The 26,512-nt window shown below is 38.0% G+C and overlaps 1 protein-coding gene across 1 annotated transcript; it reads right to left on the bottom strand.

Annotated features, from left to right (window-relative positions):
- Window positions 1–13,036: 13,036 nt before the first annotated feature.
- Window positions 13,037–24,870, bottom strand: LOC145125734 (flavin-containing monooxygenase FMO GS-OX5-like). The gene is made up of 7 exons (XM_079061155.1): window positions 24,251–24,870; window positions 14,560–14,630; window positions 14,293–14,442; window positions 14,038–14,120; window positions 13,838–13,973; window positions 13,561–13,731; window positions 13,037–13,455 (listed from the first exon to the last, which is right to left on the bottom strand). Exons 1-7 carry the CDS (start codon window positions 24,789–24,791, stop codon window positions 13,297–13,299), a joined length of 1,311 nt encoding a protein of 436 aa, XP_078917281.1. The 5' UTR covers window positions 24,792–24,870; the 3' UTR covers window positions 13,037–13,296.
- Between the last annotated feature and the right edge of the window lie 1,642 nt (window positions 24,871–26,512).

Here is a 26,512-nt window from a genome sequence, read left to right as displayed (position 1 = left end):
CTGTAATCCACCATCTAATTTAATAACCAAATAATTTAATAACCAAATCAGACAACAAAAGAAATTAAAAAGGAAATTTTTTTTTCAGCAACCAATAAGAAGTCAGAACTGTTCAACATGTACTTCAAAATTAGTATATATATAAATAACAAAATTATGATATAATATATAAGGAAATCAAAAATATATAAATTATCTTTTTTAAAAATAAACAATATCTATTGCAAAAAGTAACAGAACAATGCTTGAAACTTTTTAATTTATATAAAAAGTAATAATTACATAAAATTAGAAATGTTATAATTATCATAGCCGTAGATTTCGATGATCGGGCGATCTCCTTCGACTGCAGTTCTTTCTCCTAAGGTGTTGATAGGGTTTATTGTGGGAAATTTGTTCCATATATTCTAGCATTATTGATTACGGGAAGTGATTATAGTTTTATTGATTTTGGGAGTTGATTTGATTCACTTATGTGATCCATATGTATTATTCACCATCCTCACCACATTGCATGGGTACCCACATAAAAAACTATTCACCGAAAATAATACTATCACACACAGCCCTATAATAGCCCCATCCCTGATCCATTACATGCCACGGTGGTGAATCCCCGATTTATTCTGGTTGGGTTCCCACAGGTAGTGGGGAATACTAGATCCATTTGCATCCATAATGCACAATTCCTAATAAGTTCTCTAAGAAATTAAAAAAACACACAAGTATATTAGAGACAGAAATTCAGGCTTACCCCGGAACACATAACATATAACAGATACACTAACATACATCGGGCTTGCCCCAACATCGGGCTTACCCCGGAACACATAACATATAACAGATACACTAACATACATCGGGCTTGCCCCGATACCAGGCTTGCCCCGGAACACATAACACATAACATGCGTGAATCACAAAGACATCAAGCATACATATACTCTTCTCGGGACCGCCCCGACATCGGACCGTAGTCGTGAACTACTAACAACTAAACGGGCCGACATTGTGGCCTTAGACCCGTTCCTACTGGAAGAGAACTCACCTCACACTACTAAAGTCCCGCTGACAAAATCCTAGCTGCTGGATGACAGATTCCCGAATCTGTCAACATCAAAATAACACCCAATTAATGATTGGGTTCCAACACATATCCATAAATCCATGCTTGGAGTAAAAGACTACTTTACCCCTAACTTAGCTTGACTCAAGCCCAAGGCCCAATCTAAAGGCCCAAAAGTCTAATAATGAACCAAGGCCCAATTATGGCCTAATTTTCCAAATTGTGCCAAACGTCTACATGGTCTTGCCTTAAGGCCCAACCATTTATTCTTGGTCCAACACTTGACATTCTGATGGCTCAATATCATATAACCATCAAGGCCCAAACTATGGCCCATGTATGGCCTAATTTTCCAAATTGGGGCCAAACCCTCATACGGGCCTTACACTAAAGCCCATCTAAATATTCTAGTCCATATGATCATTCTTGGATGGCCCATTATTGGCCTAATTACTAAAACCCAATAGAAAGGCCCAACTCAAGGCCCAAGTGAAATTAGGGTTTCACATAAAATGACAATTAGGGTTAAGTGTTTCTCACTTAACCCATTAAGGACTTAATCCATTAAGTCCCTCACTCTACTAGATAACTCATATGGTGTGATTGGGTGTAATTCACAATTCCATTCCAATGGCCCAAATGTGGGTCCCAATAAGTCCAAGGCCCATATATCCAAAATTCGGGTTTTCTAAACCCTAATTAGGGTTTCCCACCCAATCATATCCCATTAGGCCCAAAACTGAATCTTTAAGCCCATTAGGGTTTCATTAGGCCCACTAGGGTTTCACAAGTTGGGCACCACCATCTACCACCTTGGGTAGTGGTGGTCAACGGCGGCTCACGGCGGCGGCCACGACCTTAGGGTGGTGGTTAGGGTTCTAGTCCAATCGAGTCGAAGCACTCCAAAAGCAATCCAATCACAAACTAAGCACACCGTCACCCGACACAGTGGCCGGTGGCGGCAGCCACCACCCTACGGTGGTGGTTTCGAGTATTCCTTGATTATTCCATTACAGATTACAACATAAAAAGCGAATTACCAATAACACACACACCCACTAAGCTAAACACACACACACACAACCACCTTCTGGTGGCCGGTGGTGGTAGATGGTGGCAGCCACCATCTCACGGTGGTGGTGGTGGCTGTTCTTGGGAATTCCGGCCAAACAACCCAACACAACTTTACTAAAATAAACACACACACTCTATCTGTTCACAAAAAGACCCCAGCCACCCACCTCGTGGCACACGGTGGCAACAACAACACAAAACGGTGGCAACAGCGGTGCTTACGGCAGCAGCAACGACGGTTTCCGATGACAGCAGCAACGTTCAGCTCTTCCGGCTTCTCCCACAATCTAATCGCTCCTTCCCATCAGACTTAGTTCTTTCCAGCTGAAGATGCAACGATGGTGGCGATGTAACAGTACTAGCGGTTAGCGGCGACGGCTGGAACGTTGTACCGAAGAATGGAGAAGGAGAAGCAGCGACTTGCGAACAACAACAGCGACATAAGTGAGAAGGAGAAGAAAGGTGGCGAAGGGATGATGGCAGTGATTGCTCGCCGATGTTCCGGCCTCAGAGGCTTCCCTTGCAGCGCTGATCGTCGCCAAAAGAAGAGTAGTGGCGATAGTGGCTCAACGAAGGGAACGATAGCGCTAGGGTGGGGAAATAAGGTGGAGGCGGCTGTAGAATACACTAGGGTTAGGGTTTCTTCCCATAAGCATGCGACGAGCAGGGTAGGAGGGGTTGACGGGTTTAAACCCCGTCTCCACTCCCAAACTTATATATACATATGACACTTTTGGTCCCTCCTCCATAAATAATTTCCACTTTAAGTCTAGAAATTACCCTTTAGCCCCTGATTCCATAAATTCCTTTCATTTTAGGTCTAAAACTTACCAAATAGCCCCCTGCCCTCAGAAATATTTACAAATTGAATCCGGAATTTACTAGTTAGCCATTGTTTCCCAAAAATCTATTCAAATTAAGCCCCAATAATTTACCAAGCAGTCTCTGCCTTCATAAATATTTACAAACCACTCCGAAACTTACACTTTTAACCCCCAACTTCTATAATTGTAGCAATTAACTCCTCAAGACCAACACCTTGCTATATAATTATTGATTTTAGGGCTAGTATTCATCCATTAATTTGTTCATTTATTTATTTAATAAACGGGGTGTTACAACTCTCCCCCAGTTAAATTAGATTTCGTCCTCGAAATCATTCCTTACCATTCCTTACATGCCAAACCACTCAAGTAGCCTGACCACAATCCTGGGCACACCCTAGCCTTCTCAGGGTACCCGTGACCAACCCTCGCAGGGTTCTCAAATCCGCAGATAAATGAATTCATTGCAACAAGATCGCATCTACTCCGTCTGAAATCTGTTGTCTCGAGATGGTCTGAATCCCTGACAGACCGGCCATACTGAATCATTATCGTTGAATCTAGTCCACTTGTCTCTTAGCTGCCTACTCAACTTCTGATAACTCGAGGTTCCCACTAGAAAACATAATCACAGATCCACTTATCTCTGCAATTTACTTATACTTGGCCAAGGCTCAGATAATCCCGCTGTGAATGACTCATCACTTCCCAATCGACTCGTTACTCCGTCCGTACATGAGATCCTAAAATACCATTATTACTTGAGACCCAAAACTGTCCGAAGCACTGATCTGCCTGAAACACTGAACTTCCTGAAACAGTATGCGGCCACATGGCTGCTTCTCAAAATCCACCGAAATCTCCCTGATTCCATCTTATCTGATATGCTGAAGTCCTACCCGGTTGCTAAGCCAAGAGCAATCTCACAGTCGCCCACGTGACTTCCGAACGTAATCCTTGTCTGTCAATAATTATCATTAGGTATCTTACCACTATGGCTCTAACAACCTCCTGACCTAACCGATCGGGTCCATACGTCGAGTCCTGACGTCACCAGTCCAAAGCTAAAAGTGATTGCTACCTAACCAATGGTAGCCTTATATCACAAACGACCTCATACGGTCCATTGCTTCCCTGATCTCATAACTGTAGTGGCGTTCCTACGGTCTTATCAATGGCTCAAACGGTCTAATTCATCTGGGAAAATCGATAAACCAATCTGTGAATTTGCCACACCCTAACTGTTTCACCCGAACTGGTGGGTACCACTGTTCCTTCCGCGTTCTAACAACACCCTCATGCTATCTACTAACCTAGTGAATGCTACGACTACACCCGCAGACTTACAACACTCTAGCACTATCTGCCAATCTTGTGAATGCTACGGCTACACCCGCAGACTTACAACACTCTAGCACTATCTGGCTACTAGTGAATGCTACGGCTACACTCGCAGACTTACAACATTTTCTCACATTATCTGGCTGCTAGTGAATGCTACGGCTACACCTGCAGACTTACAACACTTTATCACACTATCTGGCTACTAGTGAATGTTACGGCTACACCCGCAAACTTACAACACTTTCTCACACTATATGGCTGCTAGTGAATGATACGGGTACACCCGCAGACTTACAACACTTTCTCACACTATCTGGCTACTAGTGAATGCTATGGCTACACCCGCAGACTTACAACACCTTCCATACTGGGTCGAACACGCGCTTGACCTAACACTCGACTGAACTCATGTACTGACTGGAATCCCCAACCTGATTCCCTAAGACCTGCTATCTCGTCACCCCGCTATATCAGTACCGTATCCATGTCGTGATCGAAGCGTTACAGTAAACCATGCAATCATCTACACCCTCTGGCAGGGTGAGAATCAGTGTCTCGCACAACCGCTGTCTGAGAGTCTCGAAAGCTGCCTGCTGCTCAGGCCCCCAGCGAAAGGCCATCAACTTCTTGGTTAGTCGGGTCAAAGAAGCTGCAATCTTGGAGAAGTCCCGAATAAATCTCCGGTAATAACCCGCTAGACCCAGGAAACTCTGAATCTTAGTTGGAAACCTCGGAATCCCCCACTGCATCACGACCTCTATCTTGGCGGATTGACCAGTATACCCTTCTGGTTGACAAGGTGCTCAAGAAATTGTTCCTCGCGCAACCAGAACTCAAATTTGGAGATTGCAAAAAGTATCTCCCTCCTCAGAGTCTCTAGCACCCCCCTCAGGTGCTCCTCGTGCTGCTCCTCAGTCTTGGAATAATCCAAGATGATGCTATACTCTCCCAATCCTGTAATTAGCGAAATGATCTTTCGCTATCCGCTAATAATTCTCAGTATGCAATTGACATATGACATCTCTTGAAAAATATTATTCAAACACAAACAGAGGATAACCCAGAGTTACACTTACTCAAACACTTGGAACGAAAGGTTCCACTGTGCAGTTTCCCGCAAGTGCTGCACCGAATCTGGCCCTGCCGGCCTCTCAAAAGTTGATCTGAAATGTTGGGTCTCCTCCCGAGACCCTTCAATACAAGCAAATGATTTGGTTCCCTCTTCCCAATGTGCTCCAAGTCAATATCTCGTTCTCGAGCTCTAGAAATCGTATCATTCATGGTCTCGCACCCCGAGATACTCACGATCTCCCTGCTATCATTCTACAGTATGTTCTGATACCTTACCTTATTCATTTGCTCATCTGTTGCATACTATGGTACCAAATAAGCTCTTTCCCGAGACTTGGCAATGATCTCTACCATAGTCTCAGTCGTCTGGAGGAGATCTAACAACTCTTGCGCCAACTGTTGAGCCTCAGCCGCCTGGGCACACTCTGCCCGGAATCTGGTCTAAAAGTCATCCCATGACATAGCATCAACTGCATCATCACTCAACCTTCTACCAACCTCTTCCCATCAATCGCGTGCTCTGTCCTTCAGGAGGCAGGAAGCAAGTCAGTCCTTGTCCCCTTTCGAGACCATGACTGGTACGAAAATATTGGCGACATCTGCCAATCACCTGCTGCTAGCAATGGGGTCCCTAGCCCCTTGATAATCTGGAGATTCTCAAGCTCTGAATTCCTGAATCATCAGCGTACGCATCCCTATCATGGCTGCTATCTCAGTGCAGAATGCACTCAACCTCTCATCACAAATCTCTAAAATACCCTCCTTGATCATACTGAAGATCACAGGAGTCTGGTCTATGATACTGCACGTACTCTCATATAGAATGAACTCCCTCATCTGACCATCAAGCTGCCCGGATCCAGAGTCCGAGCCTGATCCCTCGCCGACACCAGAACTACCATTTGGTCTACCACGTAGCGTCACTATACTCGGTAATATACCATCACTAACATCATAATACTCATCATAACTCGAGGTATCTCACACACACTACAAGTTCCCAGGGTTCATCTCAGCCTTCCTTGATTCGAGTACGAATCCTCTGCTTTCAATAGTATGGGCCCATACTACCTTCCACATTTATCCTTACTTTCCTCAAGAACTGCCTTGACTCCACCAAGTCCCTTCTACTGCTACTGCTCTCTGCTACTCTCATCCTAGGCTTGCCCTAGGGTAATCACCATCCCACTCTCCACTATTAGCTGCATAAGAAGTCCATGCTATATCTCCGTAAATACTATTACATATTACTAAGACTAGATAATTCTTCGAATGATAGATCCTACCCTACAACGGTTGGACTTAAACAAGAGTTGCGCAATAGAGCTAGACCTAACATTCTGAAATTATTTAGTCCTCGCAATATGTAACTTTACATATTCATTTACTAGTTAGTAAGAGATAACTAGAACTCCTAAAAGCACGAAGCAAGAAGCATTCGAGCATCGAGTACACATAATCAAGCAAATCACATTCAGGCCATCACTGACTAATATGTACTAACATGCGGTTCATAAAGCTGAGATACACATAACAGGCACATATGGCATCCTTCCTAGATCCTTAGTCCTAAACTAGCATGCAATTCTCATAAATCTGATACACATATAATAGGCACATAAGGCATCCTTCCTAGATACTTAGTCCTAATCTAGCATGCAGTTCTCATAAACATATCATAACATAAACTTGTATGGGTAATTTGGGAGTACTTACTTGAGCTCGGCTGATTGCATGCACCACACCTTTTTTCTCTTTTCAAAGTTCTTTTATCTTTTATAAATTTTTTTGTAAAAATGATTTTCCTTTGAAAATTTTCATACCATGTCCTTAGTTTGAGTTCAGACACACCCGAAAGTGTGCCCAAATCCCTCAAACCAAGGCTCTGATACCAACTTGAAACATCCCAAAAATACAACCCAAAAATATCGTTTTTAATCCAATAGTAAAACCATAAACATCCTCATCATATAAAAGTCATAAGTCATGTATCAAAGTCACATGTCAAAATATATCATAGTATAAACATCCCAGCTAAACAAATGGTGTGTGTACTGCAATCTTCCCGAACTCCTCTTTTGAAAACTGAAGTACGTGAAACCAAAACTGAAAACTGTAAGCACGAAGCTTAGTGAGTCTCCCCAATATACCACATACCATACACATAATCAGATAACATAAACATAACTTTGGGACACCGCCCAGCTGCACCGGGACGAACCCGACATCGGACTCCTGCCTAACATCGGGCTCACCCCGGCATCAGACCACGTCTGGCACCGGGCTCACCCCGGCATCGGGCTTACCCCGACATACACAACATAACATATATCATAAACATATAACATACATCGGCTTACCCCCGTATCGGTCTTACCCCGGAACACATAACGAAAAACATATAAGCTAACATACATCGGGCTTGGGCCGACATCGGGCTTACCCCAGAACACATAACGTATAACAGATACACTAACATACGTCGGGCTTGCCCCGACATCGTGCTTACCCCGGAACACATAACATATAACAGATACACTATCATACCTCGGGCTTGCCTCGGAACACATAACACATAACATGCGTGAATCACAAAGACATCAAGCATACATATACTCTTCTCGGGACCGCCCCGGCATCGGAACGTAGTCCGGAACTACTAACAACTAAACGGGCCGACGTTGTGGCCTTAGACCCGTTCCTACTGGAAGAGAACTCACCTCACACTACTGAAGTCCTGCTGACAAAACCCTAGCTGCTGGATGACAGATTCCCGAATCTGTCAACATCAAAATAACACCCAATTAATGATTGGGTTCCAACACATATCCATAAATCCATGCTTGGGGTAAAAGACTACTTTACCCCTCACTTAGCTTGACTCAAGCCCAAGGCCCAAAAGTTTAATAATGAATCAACGCCCAACTATGGCCTAATTTTCCAAATTGGGCCCAACCTCTACATGTTCTTGCCTTAAGGCCCAACCATTTATTCTTGGTCCAACACTTGACATTTTGATGGCCCAATATCATATATTCATCAAGGCCCAAACTATGACCCATCTATGGCCCAATTTCCAAATTGGGCCTAAACCCTCATATAGGCCTTACCCTAAAGCCCATCTAAATATTCTAGTCCATATGATCATTCTTGGATGCCCCATTATTGGCCCAATTACTAAAACACAATAGAAAGGCCCAACCCAAGGCCCAAGTGAAATTAGGGTTTCACATAAAATGACAATTAGGGTTAAGTGTCTCTCACTTAACCCATTCATGACTTAATCCATTAACTCCCTCACTCTACTAGATAATTCATATGGTGTGATTGGGTGTAATTCACAATTCCATTCCAATGGCCCAAATGTGGGTCCCAATAAGTCCAAGGCCCATATATCCTAAATTAGGGTTTCCCACCCAATCATAGCCCAATAGGCCCAAAACTAAATCTTTAAGCCCATTAGGGTTTCATTAGGCCTACTAGGGTTTCATAAGTTGGGCACCACCCACTACCACCTCGGGTAGTGGTGGTCAACGGCGGCTCACGGCGGCGGCCACCACCTCACGGTGGTGGTTAGGGTTCTAGTCCAATCGAGTCCAAGCGCTCCAAAAGCAATCCAATCACAAACTAAGCACACCGTCACCCGACATGGCGGCCGGTGGCGGCAGCCACCACCCTACGGTGGTGGTTTCGAGTATTCCTTGATTATTCCCTTACAGATTACAACATACAAAGCAAAATACCAATAATACACACACCCACTAAGCTAAAAGCACACCCACACACACAACCACCTTGTGGTGGCTGGTGGTGGTAGATGGTGGCAGCCACCACCTCACGGTGGTGGTGATGGTGGCTGTTCTTGGGAATTCCGACCAAACAACCCAACACCACTTTACTAAAATAAACACACACACTCTATCTGTTCACAAAACGACCCCAGCCACCCACCTGGTGGCACAAGGCGACAACAACAACACAAAACGGCGGCAACAGCGTGCTTACGGCAGCAGTAACGACGGTTTCCGATGACAGCAGCAATGTTCAACTCTTCCGGCTTCTCCCACAGTCCCATCGCTCCTTCCCATCGGATTTAGTTCTTGCCAGCAGCAGATGCAACGATGGTGGCGATGTAACAATACTAGCGGTTAGCGGCGGCGGCTGGAACGTTGCACCGAAGAACGGAGAAGGAGAAGCAGCGACTTGCGAACAACAACAGCGACAGAAAGAGAGAAGGAGAAGAAAGGTGGCGAAGGGATGATGACAGTGATTGCTCGCCGATGTTCCGGCCTCAGAGACTTCCCTTGCGGCGCTGGTCATCGCCGGAAGAAGAGTAGTAGCGATGGTGGCTCAACGAAGGGAATGGCGGCGCTTGGGTGGGGAAATAAGGTGGAGGCCGCTGTAGAATACACTAGGGTTAGGGTTTCTTCCCATAAGCATGCGACAAGGAGGGTAAGAGGGGTTGGCGGGTTTAAACCCTGTATCCACTCCCAAACTTATATATACATATGACACTTTTGGTCCCTCCTCCATAAATATTTTCCACTTTAAGTCCAAAAATTACCCATTAGCCCCTGATTCCATAAATTCCTTTCATTTTAGGTCTAAAACTTACCAAATAGCCCCCTGCCCTCAGAAATCTTTACAAATTGAATCCGGAATTTACCAGTTAGCCATTGTTTCCCAAAAATGTATTCAAATTAAGCCCCAATAATTTACCAAGCAGTCCCTGCTTTCATAAATATTTACAAACCACTACGGAACTTACACTTTTAACCCCCAACTTCTATAATTGTAGCAATTAACTCCTCGAGACCAACACCTTGCTATATAATTATTGATTTTAGGGATAGTATTCATCCATTAATTTGTTCATTTATTTATTTAATAAACGGGGTGTTACATTACTGGATGGGTATTAACATTACCATATCATTAAAAATCGAATTTTATAAACCAAAACAGTTTGTGGTAATGTTCCTAATCTAAAACAGGCCAAAAACTCGAAGATTATGCCCACTGACTGTCCAACTCGTCGAGTGCACTTACGAACTCAACGAGTTCATCATCATAAGGCATCTACTCGTCGAGATCATACATGGACTCGTCGAGTAGAATCCAATTTTGCAGTTTTTTCAACTTTGAAAATTACACAGTTGCATCAGTACAATAGAAAACATCCTAGGCTCTGATACCACTGTTGGGTTTTATGTACTCTAACAATCCTATGGTGCACATACAACCCTAATGCGTTGGATCTAAGTTTTCTCTAATTATACATGCAATAAATATTTTCCAAAGCATGAAGCCTAAACTAGCATGCAAGGTGATATTTGAATCATAAAAACTAGTTAGAATATTACCTTGTGTAGTAGCTTGAATAACTTGGCCTCAAGAAAGCTTAGGACCCCAAGTGTGATGCCTCAACCGGAATCACAAAACACCAAGAACAATTAGGATGAATATGGAGAGGTTATGGAGACTCTAAAATCGGTTCTCATTCTTAAAACATAAGTGGTGGTGATTTTGGACTTAGAGATACATATATATGTGTAGAATATCAAGGGTCATGTGTAACCCTAATCCATACACCTTAGCCCATGATCCATCCATTTGATTTGGATAAATACTTCATGGATTAACCCATAAGCCCATCACAAATCAAACCATGGATCATTAGCCCAACCCATATGTATCATTTTAATTAGTCTCTTTTGATCACTAAATTAATTCTCGATCAATACTAATTAAATAACATGATTCCACAATCAATATATTATACTTATAATATATTAATAAATCATAATTAACCTCTTACTCAAATATCCTTCCTAACATATTGCTTTGATGAATGCAACCCAAATTGACCATGCTATTATCGGGTCAAGTACATGCCAATTATAGTTATGGGCTTAGAAACCTTTTCCAACAGCAGTGCCTCTAGCGGGGTCCAAGGAGTATAGCCCTTGGCTGGGGTCCCGCTAATAGAAACCCTAATCTCGGATAGAAATATCAGTTCCAAAGCAACCTATGGCGGCCAACCCTAATAGAAACCCTAATCTCGTTTATTATATAAACGACTCTTCTCTTTGAGAAGAGATACACATGAAAATTATTAGCTCTCTTCTTCTTTAAACGATCACATAAGCTTTCTAGCAATTTGGCTTACGTTTTCTGTGCCTAGATTCGTAAGTGTCGTCTTAGATTATCCTGGGCTAAATTTCTCGCAACACATGCATAGGGTAGAAATATCAGTTCAGAAAGTGTTCACACGATCCAAGGGGTATCCAGATCTCCAACATAAACCCTATTTCCTCCAACAAAATGATTGTTAGGTGTAAGGAAGAAAATATTGTCATTTAAAGAAGTTGTAAGAACGAAGATCGAGGTGAATTCTTTGTAATCCACTAGAACGAAAATCCCATCTCATTTTATCCATTTTCAGGGAAGTTTTATGTTTTAGAAATTATGGAGTGAGGAACCTTCTTGGCCCAAACTAATCAAGTGTTTCATTCTTAATAAGAAGTTTCTTATAGAAGAACGGAAACGTTAGGAAGAGAAACAAATCAAAAGCATACCTTATTTATACCTAAGGTTTGAAAACATGAGCAATCGTCACAGTCTCCACCGAGGTGAGGTGAACTGAGGTCGCCGAACGTTGCAGAGAGCACTCATATGTTTTGAAAGTTTCTTGAAAAAAATCCCTAGAACGGTCCTTGGAATTTTGTGATAAAGATAATGGTCGATGCGTGTTAATTTAAAGAATTATAAAACAACATGCTTACACGACACATGTTTTATGATAGGCACCCTCTGTGTATTTTTTTTATGATACTAATTTTAGGACACACAAAAAACGCATGTCCTAAATTCTTTAAATTTTAGAGAGCTAATATTTTTTTTAGGACACAAACTTTTTCGTATTATAAAACCAGTACGTGTCATGGTTCGTGTGTCAATAAAGGGCTGTTTTTTATTAATGTCCTAAATATTGTTTGATTTTGAAATTATTCATATCGCTGTAATCGTCATAAATCACCGGGTTCAATGATAAATGTTTGTAATTCATCCCAAAAATCTAACCATAATATAAAATTTGACAATTTCTTATTTATTTATATAAAATAATATATATTCTTAACATAAACTAATATAATAATATTTGGCCATAATTATGTTTACAATCAATACCATAATGAAATTGCATTGTTTTTTTGTCTTGACAAATCTAATTCTAAACAACTTCTAAATTTATGTGTCTTAGACAAGATTTGAACATTAAGAAGGAGGGCAATATCTATAAGGCTAAAAGCTCAATTGGTATCAAATTGAAGAACATAAATAAAAAAAATTAAGTTGATATTTTCTTCATTTAATCATTTTAAGAAATTCCTTTATATTTATAATTCCTTGTTTGTTATTATAAAGTCAACACGTTGCCATTATTGAAAGTTAACGTTTATTGCCATTATTAAAAAGATAATATATGTTTCAGTTATACATAATTTGTCATATACAAAAATATAATACAGATAACAAAAACAAACTTCTACTATTGGTGTTCATTGCCGGCCAAATTAATAAATGTAGAGACAATAGAGCATGACGAACTCTTCTTTGTTCCTCTTGGAAACAGCAATTTCACGAGACAAAAGAATTGCCTGTCTGATACATTGAGCTCAATGATTTAACTTTATGTCAAAAAAATAAACGCTTGTTTATGTTGCATTGTGCATACTGTTAGAGTGTGTTCCCAGACAGTGTTGGATAGTTTTCCGTGATGCTTTTACAAAAGCAGTGAAAAAATGGCAAGGAAAATGTAACATATATCTCTTGTTTGTATCGCTATATCCCCAAAGCCATAGTTTGTAATTGATTAGAGGATGATCTACTGAAATAAATCGGAAAGGAACTGATTTACATCCCATCGTTGTTTGATAACCTGTATTCAAACGCTTCACGGAAGCCTTCATGATCGTCATGAAAACGTTCTATGAAGTGTGCATAAAAGTCCTTCAGCTTTTGTGGAGGCCGTGTTGTTCCTAATTGATCTGATAACCAATCCATGTAATCCATCTATATATTAAACAGTTAAGATAAAGGGGTCAACATTACCACTAATAAGAATATAAGTATAAAACTATAACATCGAAAATGAATTAACGAAATGGGAAAACTTACTTGATGATTAAGTGAATGAGTGTAGCTCTTGGGGATTCCCCTCTCTTCCATTTGTCTGTAAACTTGTTCTACATCATGCAACATTTCTTTTTCGGACGGCAATGAAACCTTCCCGGATAATGCTTGAGCTATCCACTTTGATTGCAGTTCTGCTGGAAGAAATGTCATACCCTGAGTAAATTTTACAATCATAGCGAGTCTAATGTTAATTTTGTTGTCCATAATCAAATTAAATGGTCTTGTATTAAAAATGAATATTAGTATACAATGAACTCACCTTGTTAAATAGTCCCACAAATGATAGTCTGGGAGCAAGTTGTGGAGGGAAAACATGTCCATAAGTAGGTGCAACATGATTTTCTTCAACGCTTACAATTCCATTCGTTTCAAGAAAGGGAATATGATATTTGTACCTATAAAAAACCAATTAGATCATCGAAATGCATACAAAAGGATGGAAATTCTTGTGGTTCTTACCCTGTACAATGGATAATTGTATCTGCTTTAATGGATACTTCATCTTGAAACGTAACTATACCATCTTGGAAAACATGATCTATCTAGTTAAATTATAGAAATACATATAGAGTTTCAGTGTTTTTTGCTACCTCCAAATTAAAAAAGAAATAACCTTTCTTAACAGAAGGATCCATGAAGAAAAGGTCCATATCGCGTGCAATAAATTCATAATGAAAAAATAAATGTATAATAGAAGGAAATGTTAAATGTTACCCTCGAATGCTGCCATATATTATTGAATTTGTCCATTTTTGAGACCTTAGCATCTGGTGATCTTGACGACAAGTGAACTTCTTTGGCAACGGTTGCTATTTCTCTTGATATGTCATATGCACTCGACCCACTACCGATAATAACCACAACCTGTAAAGTCAAGTATATTAGTCAAACATCTATAATCGCACCAAGAATAAGCAAACTTTTGATAAAAATAGATGAACTTCTAATAATTAGTTTTTAAATATTTGTTACATTATATACCTGATCTCGATAAGGTTCAGGAACTCGATAATTATGAGCATGCAGTTGCTTCTTAGTCCATTCATGCATTCCTGTTTGTGTTAAGATATTATGTAGAAAATATAGCAAAACCAAGTCTTTAAGAAACGAGTATATGCATTACTCGTGTACAGACCAATCTTGTTTAGTTCAAACTGCTTTTTCGCATTAGCACTTCATTAAATGGGGTATTTAGCATTATATCACTTGTTCTTTTAAATGTAGTAACATGTTATCTGTAACACTTGTTTTCCCGATTCAACCGATTGAAGATTTAAGGATTTCAAAGATAACGCTTTGGGAAAAAACCTTATGCCACTACGTGGAAGGTGGCTGACCACGGCATGACCATATCACTTAAATGAGGTTGAGCCTGATTGGGCACAATGGCGTGGTGAGCCCTGCAGCCAAAGCCCATGAAGATTAGTGTTTCGTCCGTATTTAAAGGCATAAACTCAAGAGTTAGGTCATTATCTTCAACCTCCATAATCCTTATTTGAAACCCTAGCCCCTCTTTGAGTTTTGTGTGAGAATCTTGTCATTTTGGTAGAAGGATCAAGGAGTTGTGGTGCAAGCAAGCTAAATCCAGTGATTGTGCAACTTTCTCTTTGGTCCTGGACCTTTGTAAGTATTCAAGACACTATCTTTATGTTTCCCTTCTTTTGGATCTAGAAAATGAACAAGTTTTCTAATGTTATGTAACTTTTGAGAGGTTGGAAGTGATAAAGTTTGCAACTCTATCACTCTCTGAGGTCCCTAGTACATCATATGTTTTAGGTCTGAAGTGGTTCACTTGGTTGATGCCATGCATGGAGTTTTGACTCCATTTTCACCATTTTGACCTAAGTTTGGAGGAGGTAATGCATTGGACATGCACGCCCATAAAGTTATGATTTTTATGGATCAATAAGATGTCATTAAGCCTTCTAGAAAGTATTTGGAGTTGTCTTAACGGATTAAGCTCTTAATGAAGAAAAGATAGTTATGGCAGAAACCACGGTGTGGCCAAGGAAGACCCATGACGTGGTGGTGCATTTCAACTCGACTCTTTTGTCGGGACTTGGCCAAGGCGCGGTCAAGGACTCACCATTGTATGGTGGCTGTTGACCTGGTTGACCGTTGACTTTTGTTGACCGTTGACGTTTTGGATCAGTTTGACCTTAGGCCAAACTTGAAGGGTGTGGATTGTTGATTGAGGCTTGATCTTTGTTTGGTGATAGTCAGTTCATGGGTTTGATCAGTACATGGAGTTGAGAGTATAGCTGCGATTCTTCAATTCTGCGATTCAAGTGAGTCTTCTCACTATACCACGTGTGACATTGTATATCCTTTGTATGATAGGTTAAAGGTAATGTTAGATTACAAGAATGCTAGTTGGCCAGGATCACTCCTTGTTATGTATATAAAGTATTGGACACTTGGTGTATTGGTATGATAGACTGGTAGTGTCTTGCCTGTTGTTTGTATGATACTGTTAGGTGTCATGTTTGGTTATGGTAATGATAATATTGGTTGATCGTTGCATAGATACCCTAGGGGTTGTGTGTAGTTTAATTTGGATAACTTGAGAACTCTTAGTCTAGACTGTCTTTTTTTCCCTTGTTTGGTTGTGGCTTTAGAGAATGATCATTTGTTTGACTATCTATCCGACTCTCAACTGCATATAACTACGTGATGATGAGGCGGTTGTTAGTATTAGCATTAGCCTTAATATGGATATAGTTTCGGCGAGAGTTCAATGCCTTCACAGCGGCTGAGAGTCGGTAGTATTTGATGGCTGAGAGCGAGTAGTAGTGGTGGCTATAAGCTAGAGGCAGAGCGCCATTAGATGATATGCATGATCTTTATGTACGATGTATGCTTGTGGATAGGAGAGTTAGATCTAATAACAATCATCCATGCCAGACAGTTGGGAGATAGGACCATTTCGGCATATAGCCTTTCTGAAATCCAACAACCAAGCCAATGTGACCATTCTAGACACCTCTCCGGTAAGTAGATCAATCAATATTATAACTGGAATTACTGATAAATCTTATTTATACATTCATAACAACGACTATGAATATAAATATAAGTTACACTTAAATCGTAGTAAGTGTAGCCTAACTTACAGAGAGTTTATAGCGAAAACCAGGATTTACGTTGAAGCTCCTTTTTGTCGGGCTCCTAAATACTCTAGAGCCTTGCTAATGTATTATAAAACTCAAAAATATCAGACTCGGAGTTTTTGGAGTGAATAAGGGGTGAGGAACAATGAAAATTGAAGCAATTCTATTTATAGTAGGGTGGCGTGCCGCGCCCTATGGTAGGTAGGTTGGATGGAGCTGGGTAAGCCACGTTTCAGCTCCTGGGCCATCGATGTCGGGTAAAATCGCAGATCTTTAAAAATTCATATCTCTCTCATACGATCTTCGTTGTACATGTTCTTGATATCCATACATAGCTATTGACGAGTAATACAACTTTCATTTAGACTCTGTCGGCAAATTCTCAGCCCAACTTAAATTTAACAGTCTACGAAGATTATAGTGCTAACGACCGTGCAAAATTCATAACTCTTTCATACGGACTCTGTTCTCGACCGTCTTTATATCGATGGAATCATATCACTGAGATCTTCAATTCTCGTTTAGATTGTTCTTCCTAACGATTGACTGATCTTAATTTCGGTTTCTGTGTCGCACACTACTACGCTGAAACTTAGAAAAATTATAATTTCCTCATATGAAGTCAGATTTAGGCGTTCTCTATATGCACGCTCTCGGTTTTACGATTACTACGAATTTCGCTTAGATTACTTAGGGTAATAAGTAATCTATCTAGGATTCGTATTTTACAATGAGCATAACCGTGTCGGTTTAATCGCGAAACTTTGAAGAAGCATAACTTCTTCATACGAAGTCGAATTCGGGCGTTCTATATATCTACGAAAATCGTATTGAAGTTTCCTACATGTTTATGATGATTAATATGGCTAAAAGTAATATATCTCTACTTCGAATTTTATAAACAACAATTTATATTAAATGTGTTGGAATGTGAAAATTGGGTGTTACAGTTTTCAAACAATTTGATGTTATAACATGATTTCAAGTAAAGGGTTTTTATTGATTAATCTATCTTAAATAAAAAATCTTATTTGTAATTTTTGGGACGTTCCTGTTGTCTTCGGATAATTTCAGGAATAATATAACATATAGAATAATGGAATGTAGAGTTGTAATCGAATATAATGAACGTGAACAATACTGGCTTTTTCATGTTCATTCGTTTAAGTTAACCGAACAAATGAACTAACACAAACATATAAACAAATGAATTTTATTGTTCATTTTCATTCATTTAACAAAATATTTTATTCATCTTCCTTCGTTTATAATCGTTAAGGTACTACACGAATATAAACAAACGAAATTTAAATAAAAAACATAAATAAACATATATGAAAATAAACGAACATAAATGAACATAAACAACCAAATCAAAATTCGTAAAAGTTAATTGTCATTTGGATATGTTGATCATAACTAAGAGTGTCACTTTTAATATATGTATGAAATATAGATCTTGTAAAACTTAAAAATCACTTAGAAGTTCCACTTTCACCCTCATCAGGTTAATAATATTATGTATAATGTAATATACTAGCCGAACATAAACGAGCATAAATGAACATTCACGAACTTAAACAAACAAACAAGACCATTGCTATGATCTTCTGTTTAATTAATCGAATGAAAAAATCTTGTTCATATTCTTTCTTTTATTAAAAAATGAATACAAACAAACTTCTTGCCAAACATTTCACAAACGGTTCACAGGTTCCGTTCGTTTATAACCCTAATAAAATGTACTTATGTATTGATAATATAATATATGACTTTTGATCGCAAGGAGTTTTGAGGCCCATATTTACACTTTATATAGATGAAAATATCTCAATAGCGTGCAATAATTTAGAGGCCCACTTTTATACTTTTGATCCACGTAGGTGTGTCTATGGTCCCAACTTTTGATCCACAATGAGTTTTGAGGCCTAACTTTACAATTTCTTTTGGACATAAAGCTCTCAAAAGCTTGATGTTCCTTAAAAAAAAATTTTAAGGCATACAAGGTCTCTCCATGATACAACCTTTTATCACAATAAGTTTTGAAGCCCACCTTTACATATTATATGGATCGAAAGCTCTTAATAGCCCAAAGTTCTTTATAAAACTTACGGAAAATAAGGGGTGTCTATGGACACACCTAAGGTCTACTTAAAATTTCCCTTGTGAAATACGAGAAAGAAAGTCACCGTCCACTCCTAGGAGTGAGAAAAAACGTTATTCACGAATTCTTAACCAATAAATGTGATTCTTTTACTTTCTTTATTAGTAAACCTTTTCTTCATTCCCGATGGAATGAAATGTAAAACTATAACATCACTAAATTTGTAGTTTTTGAACTAGCAGAAAAACAATTTTATTCGAAACAAAGCTAACGAGAGGCTAGAAAATAAAATAAAAACAGGGGGCCGCACGATGAAATATCAATTTTGTGAATAATCCTATAGTTTGGATTAAGTTGGTGCCCATAAAAATTTATGTGTTTGTATGGCGCGCTTGTTTGGATCGTATCCCCACGGGGGTGGCCTTATTGCGTCGTGGTATTAATGCCTTTATTTCCTGTCATCTGTGTGCTAATGGACCTGAGACTTCCGATCACCTTTTGGTGAGTTGCCCTTTTTCTCGTGAGGTGATATATTGTATTTTCAATTGGTGTAATATTCCCTTGCAAGACTTCAATTCGGTCAAGGAGTTTGTTGGTTATGCTGCCAATTGGGGTAGATGCCCAAAAAAGAGAAATTTTTTTATTGCTATCACATATGGATTGCTTGGTTCGTTTAGGAAGCGAGGAATGAGCAATTTTTTAACAGCAACATCATCCCTCCTACTAAAACGGTGGATGAAATTATCTATTCGGTGTATAATTGGGTTAAATTTAGGGGTTGTTTTCCCACATGTATTTGGGCTTATTGGTTGTATTGCCCCTTTAAAACTATGTAATTTTGTTGTTGTTTCACATTTATGTTCTCTTTTAGGATGAGCCTTTTGTTTTTGCTTAATATAATCATCGTTCAAAAAAATATCTAGTACCATGTCAATATCGAAGGAAAATTAAAAAAATGGGACCTATTGCACACATGCTCACTTCTCAGGGGTGGGGGTCTCTGCTGTAAAAAGAGTCTCTCTCTCTCTCTCTCTCTCTCAACATACAGGGAAGTCGATACATCCTCTGATTTAGAAAGTTTAATAGCTTCTATTAACTCTCGTTAGAAATGGAGTTCAGGTATGTCGCTTATCTAGCCTAATATTGAAGAGACTTCAAGAAATTAACTATCTTCTTATAATGAAATTCAAGAAACTATTGTTATGGGAAATATCACTAGATTTCAAATGGATGGATTCTCATAATTGATTCACGAGGTAGTGAATGAGCAAGGTGCAATCATAATCCCATGATAAAATATATGTCTTTAAACATAAATATGTAAGGTAAGAATGGAAAACACAAATGGGTCAGGGAGTTGGTCAAGAATTACATAATTAATATCCTTTGTATTCAAGAAACCAAAAGCAAGACTGTCAGCGAAACATGTATTCAATAATTGTGGGGATAAAGGGCCACAATGTCGTTTGCATTGGTTTTATTGGGATTTTGGTGGTATATTGACCATTTGGGATCCAAAATCACTTAAACCAGGATTAATTTATAAAAGGTAAAGGGTACCTTGCTATCATTGGAACTTGGAATTGAACTAAAGAGAAGTCTAGATTGGTTATTATATATGCCCTACAAAATCAACGCAACAAGTCAGTCTTTGGGATCAACTTTCATCCGTGGTAGTCGTGGATCTAGAGAGGATTTGGATTTTATGTCGTGACTTCACTGAAGTTAGAACTAGGGATGAAAGAAAAGGTTTGATTTTTCTTGATCACTAACGCTCACATCTTGAATTCCTTCTTTGCCACTTGTGGTTGTATGGATCTTCATTTAAGCATGAGGAAGTATAGGTGGATGAATATGGAGGGTTCTAAATTTAGAAAACTTGATTGGTATACCCTCTTTGAAAATTTTCGTTCAATTTTAGCCTAACTCAACACAGTTTTCCTTCTACGTCTACACTTGGATCACTGTCATGTGATGATTGACACCAATAGTCCAAACTTTGCTCAATTTCCCTTAAGGTTCTTTTCTTCATGGTTTCGGGGATTTGATCAAAGCTTCTTGGTTAGCACATAGTAATGGCTTAATGGTTTTTCCAAGATCGAGAGGTTGTTTCTAATGTTGAGAATTCGGAAAAACAATAAAAAAGAGTGGCATTTTGATATAAAAAAAGGGGGAATAAATTCATACTCTAAAGAACAAATTTGTGGCTTTAGACATGTTCGTTGTAGCCATCAACCTCCAAAAAAGAAAGATCATATATTATTTTAAACATTCAAGAGTTACAAATATATTAGATTTCTTGACATAAGACAAAAAAACGAGGCGAAAATGGATGCTTGAAAAAGATGAAAATCCAAGTTTCTTCCATGGCTTGTTCAATATGAGTATAAAGATTTCTCACATCAATGGGCTAAATATTAACGAAGTGTGGAATACGAATCCGATTATTATAAAAAAAATGAGGTTTACCAATTCTTCACAAACAAGTTCAAATAAAACATTATGTGTAGATCGCGATTTAGAAGCTCTAGGTTTTGTATCTTAAAGGCTCACGATCGAACTTTCTTGGAAGCACCATTCACTTTGGACAAGATCAAAGACGTCATGTAGGGTTCGAGTAATGAAAATGAATGGGTCGGGAAAAATTATCCTTCACATTCCTTTAGAATTTGTAGGATATTATTAAGGGTAATATGGTGGAAGAGTTAAGCATTTCGAACAACAGAAAGTCCTTAATTCGGTGAGTAATTGCTCATTTATCTCCATCGTCCCTAAATCTAATGACCTCCTCAACCTCACTAGGCATAGCCCAATAAATCTCATTGGGCGTGTCACCAAAATTATTTCTATAACACTTGTAAGTAGACTAAAAAAGTAATATGTTTCGTGGTTAGTGGCGTGCAATTAGCATATGTTAGCAATAGGAAAATTTTGGATATTCCTTTGGTCGTCAATGGAATTATTTTGTGGGCTATAAATAGGAAGGAAACATAGTATTGTTAAAGGTCTACTATGACAAGGCTTTTCATTCAAATAGTTAGAGTTACTTGGGTGATATCATGTGATAAATGGGTTTTGGGGCCACATAGAGAACTTGAAAAAGGGTTATTCTCTCTTCTTCCATGGTCTCAAACTCTCAATACTAGTAAATGTCCCCTATATCAAGGAGTTCTTCAAGGAAAAAGGAGTGAGACAAGGAGACCCTTTATCCCTCTTTTTTTTATATTATTGTCATCGAGGGTCTCAAAGTGGCATTAGAAGATACTACTAACAGTGGTATCTTTGGGTGGATTGCAATGCCTAATTTTGAGCCTATTATTTCCCTTTTCTAATACGCTGATGATGTGATATTTCAGGAGAAATGGTCTAGGGAAAAAGCTAAAAACCCTAAAATAATACTTACTTGCTTTCATCTAGCTTATGGTCAAAAGGACAACCTTCATAAAAGCACGTTAATGGGAATTAGTGTCCACATAAGGAAGGTCTCTTTGATGTCTATGTGTTTCAAGTGTGTTGAAGGTGAACTTCCATTCACTTATCTTGGCATGTGGGTAGGAGGAAAGCCGAGTAAAGTGTCCATGCAGATTCCCCTTATTGATAAATATAACAAAAAACTCTCGAGGTCGAATTCGAGAACCCTTTCAACTAATGGGCGTTTGACACTTGTTAGGTCCGTACTTTGAAGCCTTAGAATGTACCTTGTCTTAATCTATAAAGTCCCAAAAGGTCATAGAAAATCTTGAAAGTATCTTAAATGGTTTCCTATGGGACACTATTATGATTATTAGCAAAAACTTCACTTGGATTGTATGGGACAAAACGATGAATTCCAAAGAACTTGGTTGTTTGGAAATTGGGAACTTAAGAACATTAAATCTTCCTCTTCTAATGAAATGGTGGTGACAGTTTAGGGATAACATGAATACAATTTGGAAAAAAGTAATCAGATGCATTTATGGCGAACATAGAGAGTTGGGAATGTCAATTTCAAGTCGTAACCGAACCAATGTTTGGGGCAGAATTAACATGATTAATATAGACATGGAGAAGTTCAAAATTGATTTAAGTACCTATTTTATAGTATTATCGACACATAAGGCAACTCAATGACAAGTAATTGGTGTTGGAATCTCAATGAAGGATCAGAGTTCGCTTTTCTTCTTTAAGGAATGAAATTGATAATGATTTGATGTATCCTACGAACTTACACACCATACGATCTTGGTGGTTGCTGGAAAATAAGTATCATTATTTTGCAATTGAGACTCGATAAACTGTCCATCGGATTCAACCACACACATAGGGGGTTATCATTACATCCATCTCGTGTCCGTTATGCAACACTTTCAAGGAGAACAACATACACATTTCAAGAAATGTCCCATAGCTAAGGAGATGTGTGGCCTTTACTTAAATGGTGGAAAGATCTTCCTGTCTTGAACGATTCATTTGACATGTTGGTGGAGATAATCTCTTCATATAGTATGATATGGACAACATATTCTTGAAGCAAATTCAAGGGAACAATATAGACCATATGGACGTACATGAACTGTCTGATTTTCAATAGCAAGGTGAAGATATTGTCTACTCTAGCTTATGAGGTCAAGGTTATGAGCTTTTTATGGTTTATGAATAAAGCTAAATAAGGTAGGTATTTATTATAGGACTTGTGGGTTAACAACCCTCTGTATTATTCAAATTTTGAAGGTTAAATAACTAACTCATATATATATATATATATATATATATATATATATATATATATATATATATATATATATATATATATGAGTTAGTTATTTAACCTTCAAAAATTGAATAATATAGAGGGTTGTTAACCCACAAGTCCTATAACAAAAGTTGAATATATATATATATATATATATATATATATATATATATATATATATATATATATATATATATATTCAACTAATATATATATATATATATATATATATATATATATATATATATATAGAGAGAGAGAGAGAGAGAGAGAGAAACATGATCAGATGAGGACTCTTTTTAAAGTGAGGACTCGTGAGGACACCTTTAAAAAATTGAAAAACAATCTTAAAAAATCATGATTCAGTTTTAATGATGCAAAAACAAATTTCTAATTTTTTTTCTCCCGGATATAGTACAATGCTCGATTTTATAATTTGAACTTTTTTAGATTTTTTTTCAATTTTTTTAAGGTGTCCTCACTTTAAAATATATATATATATATATATATATATATATATATATATATATATATATATATATATATATATATATCAACTTGCACATATTAAAATTTTAATAGGAAAATTATATAAAATATAAGCATTTCAAAGGGAAATTAATTAAACTATATCCATCTAGGTGGAAATTAAAATTGATAATGTAATAAGAAAATATATAATTAAATATTAGTTAAACTACCACTAATTTGTTATTTACTTCATACCTTGAATGTCGAGAGCCACCCTAGGTTGACTGTTGTGACCGTTACAAACAACCACCGCATCAAACACCTCAGTCGAGTTTGAACTCGAAGCCGAACTTACCGGAATCCTCTTCCATTCCACTTGAAACGCATATCTTGAACAAATGAAATCAACTCGGGTCACCTCCGAATTGAATCTAATGAGTTTCTTCACTGCAAATTTCTCAGCAAAATCTTCCAAATACCTTAAAAACTCTTCATGCCCAGGAAACATCCGTGGGTCACCGTATTCTTTCCCTTGAAACGGATAATCTGAAAATCCCATTATTTGACGTGGACTATTTGTACGTAAAGATTTGTATATTGTTGCATGAATGATTTCTCTATGTGGATCGACTCCCAGTAAATCCGTTTCTGTTCTTGGATCATAGACCCAAACTCCACCCAATCTGTGGGCTTTTTCAAATACCACGACTTCATGGGATTCTCTTTCAAGCTCCCGAGCCGCGATTAGCCCGCAGAGTCCAGCTCCGATGACCGCCACCTTCAATGGAGTTTGCATAGCTTTTAACTTTTTCGTCTGTTTATCAAGACGATCCAACCGGTGATTCCTTCTATTTTCATAGGAAAAAATAAAAGCATCTTCCAAGTTGCAATTCGGACAAATAGCTAAATAAAATATTGTTCATTTATTGTTATTATTATTTTCAAAGTCTATTGTTTTAATATTTTTTTCTTAAATAACTCTTCCATATTTCTCACGTTCACGTTAATAGATCTAAAATTCAATTAGTGGCCCTAAAACCAGCTATCAGCTGGTTCTAGACGCACATCAATTGAAAATTCAAGATCGTGTATCATCTTTTTTATTTTGTAGACATATTAATTTGCCTTCTGTTTGATATCGGGACCAGCCGACATGGTAGCACGAAAGTGACCCATGTACATGCATTTTTTACAAGCAATCTGGATGTTAAATTTACAATATAATAATTTTATCTTTATCTATATGTTAAAGAATAATAATAAAATTAATATTGTATATATGTTGTTAGGTTAAAACTAAACAACCAATAGTGATATCTATTTGATCCATTAAAACTGCAAAAATAAATTGATTTTGATTTTTAAAACATAAAATTTGAATAGTTTGAACTAAATTCAATCCGACCTAAACTACAATTCAGTTGTATCAGTTTTTTACGATTCGGTTTTCATTAGGACATTTTAAAATATGTATAACTTATATATTAACAAACTTGAGTAGTCAAATTTAAATCCACAATTTTCTTTGAGTTTTTGACCAAACACTACTAGAAACAGAGGTATCACCGACGGACAATTCCGTCGCTAAAGGCTTTCAGCAACGTTTAGCGACGTAGATGTCAGTCGAAAAAACCATTATCGCTAATTGTCAACAAGTGATTCAGCATTGAATTAGCGCCGACACAAATTACTCAGGGTACTTCTACATTTTGTCGTTGATGTTCGTCGCTATTTTGTCGTTGATTATTAGTAAATGAACAGTTTTCCGATGTTAACGATGGTCTAGTAGGTTTTGAATCTGTCATTATTCGATAACAAGATTTCACAAACGTGATTCAGAACTTATACCCCAAATTCAAAACATTAAAATTCGACTACCAAAATAAATATAATTATTTAATTAGCAAAATAAAAGTACATGTTCGATTTCAAAGTACCAAAACCCAATCACAAAAATTAAAAGTGTTAAAGTATAGTTAGATGGGTAATCTTGGCTATTTCTTGTTTTTTTGTCTCAAATTCTTCATGATGCTCCTTAAGCTATTCATTTCTCATCTCGATTACGATCAACAATAATCTACAAAGCAACAATACTTTACACCTTTTAAATATCAAGCCATATCATTCAATTAATAGCAACATACTTTCAGCTTGAAAATAATACTATATAAAATGAATAATAACAACAATTAATAGCAACATACTCTCAACATGAATATGAATATGAGGAAACGTCGATGGTTAGATGTGGTGAAGGATTATGATTGCGAGATCCTTTATCACCCGGGGAAGACCAATGTTGTGGTCGATGCTCTCAGCCACAAGACGGTCGCAGCTCCGACCAGATACATATGTATGAGGATGACCGTGATTACTCTATTGTTAGAGTGGATTCGTGAGGCTCAGGTCGAGGCTATGAAGGAAGGGCACCGAAAGAACGAGTGCATTGTGGGTTAGGTGGCTTCCTTCGATTATGATAGTCATGGATTGTTGACGTTGCATCGACGATTTTGGGAT

Source organism: Lactuca virosa, chromosome 7, assembly GCF_052849685.1.
Source record: "Lactuca virosa cultivar CGN04683 chromosome 7, Lactuca_virosa_CGN04683_v6, whole genome shotgun sequence".
Classification (NCBI taxonomy): domain Eukaryota; kingdom Viridiplantae; phylum Streptophyta; class Magnoliopsida; order Asterales; family Asteraceae; genus Lactuca; species Lactuca virosa.
Note: the sequence above shows the minus strand (reverse complement) of the source record. Positions and strands in the feature narration are given on the sequence as shown.

Coding starts and splice junctions, on each gene's coding strand:
- LOC145125734 (XM_079061155.1), bottom strand. CDS start 24,791: ATGCAAACTCCATTGAAGGTGGCGGTCATCGGAGCTGGACTCTGCGGG. Junction 13,974..14,037: donor ACAATTATCCATTGTACAGG/GTAAGAACCACA, acceptor GGTTTTTTATAG/GTACAAATATCATATTCCCT. Junction 13,732..13,837: donor TTGTGGGACTATTTAACAAG/GTGAGTTCATTG, acceptor AAATTTACTCAG/GGTATGACATTTCTTCCAGC.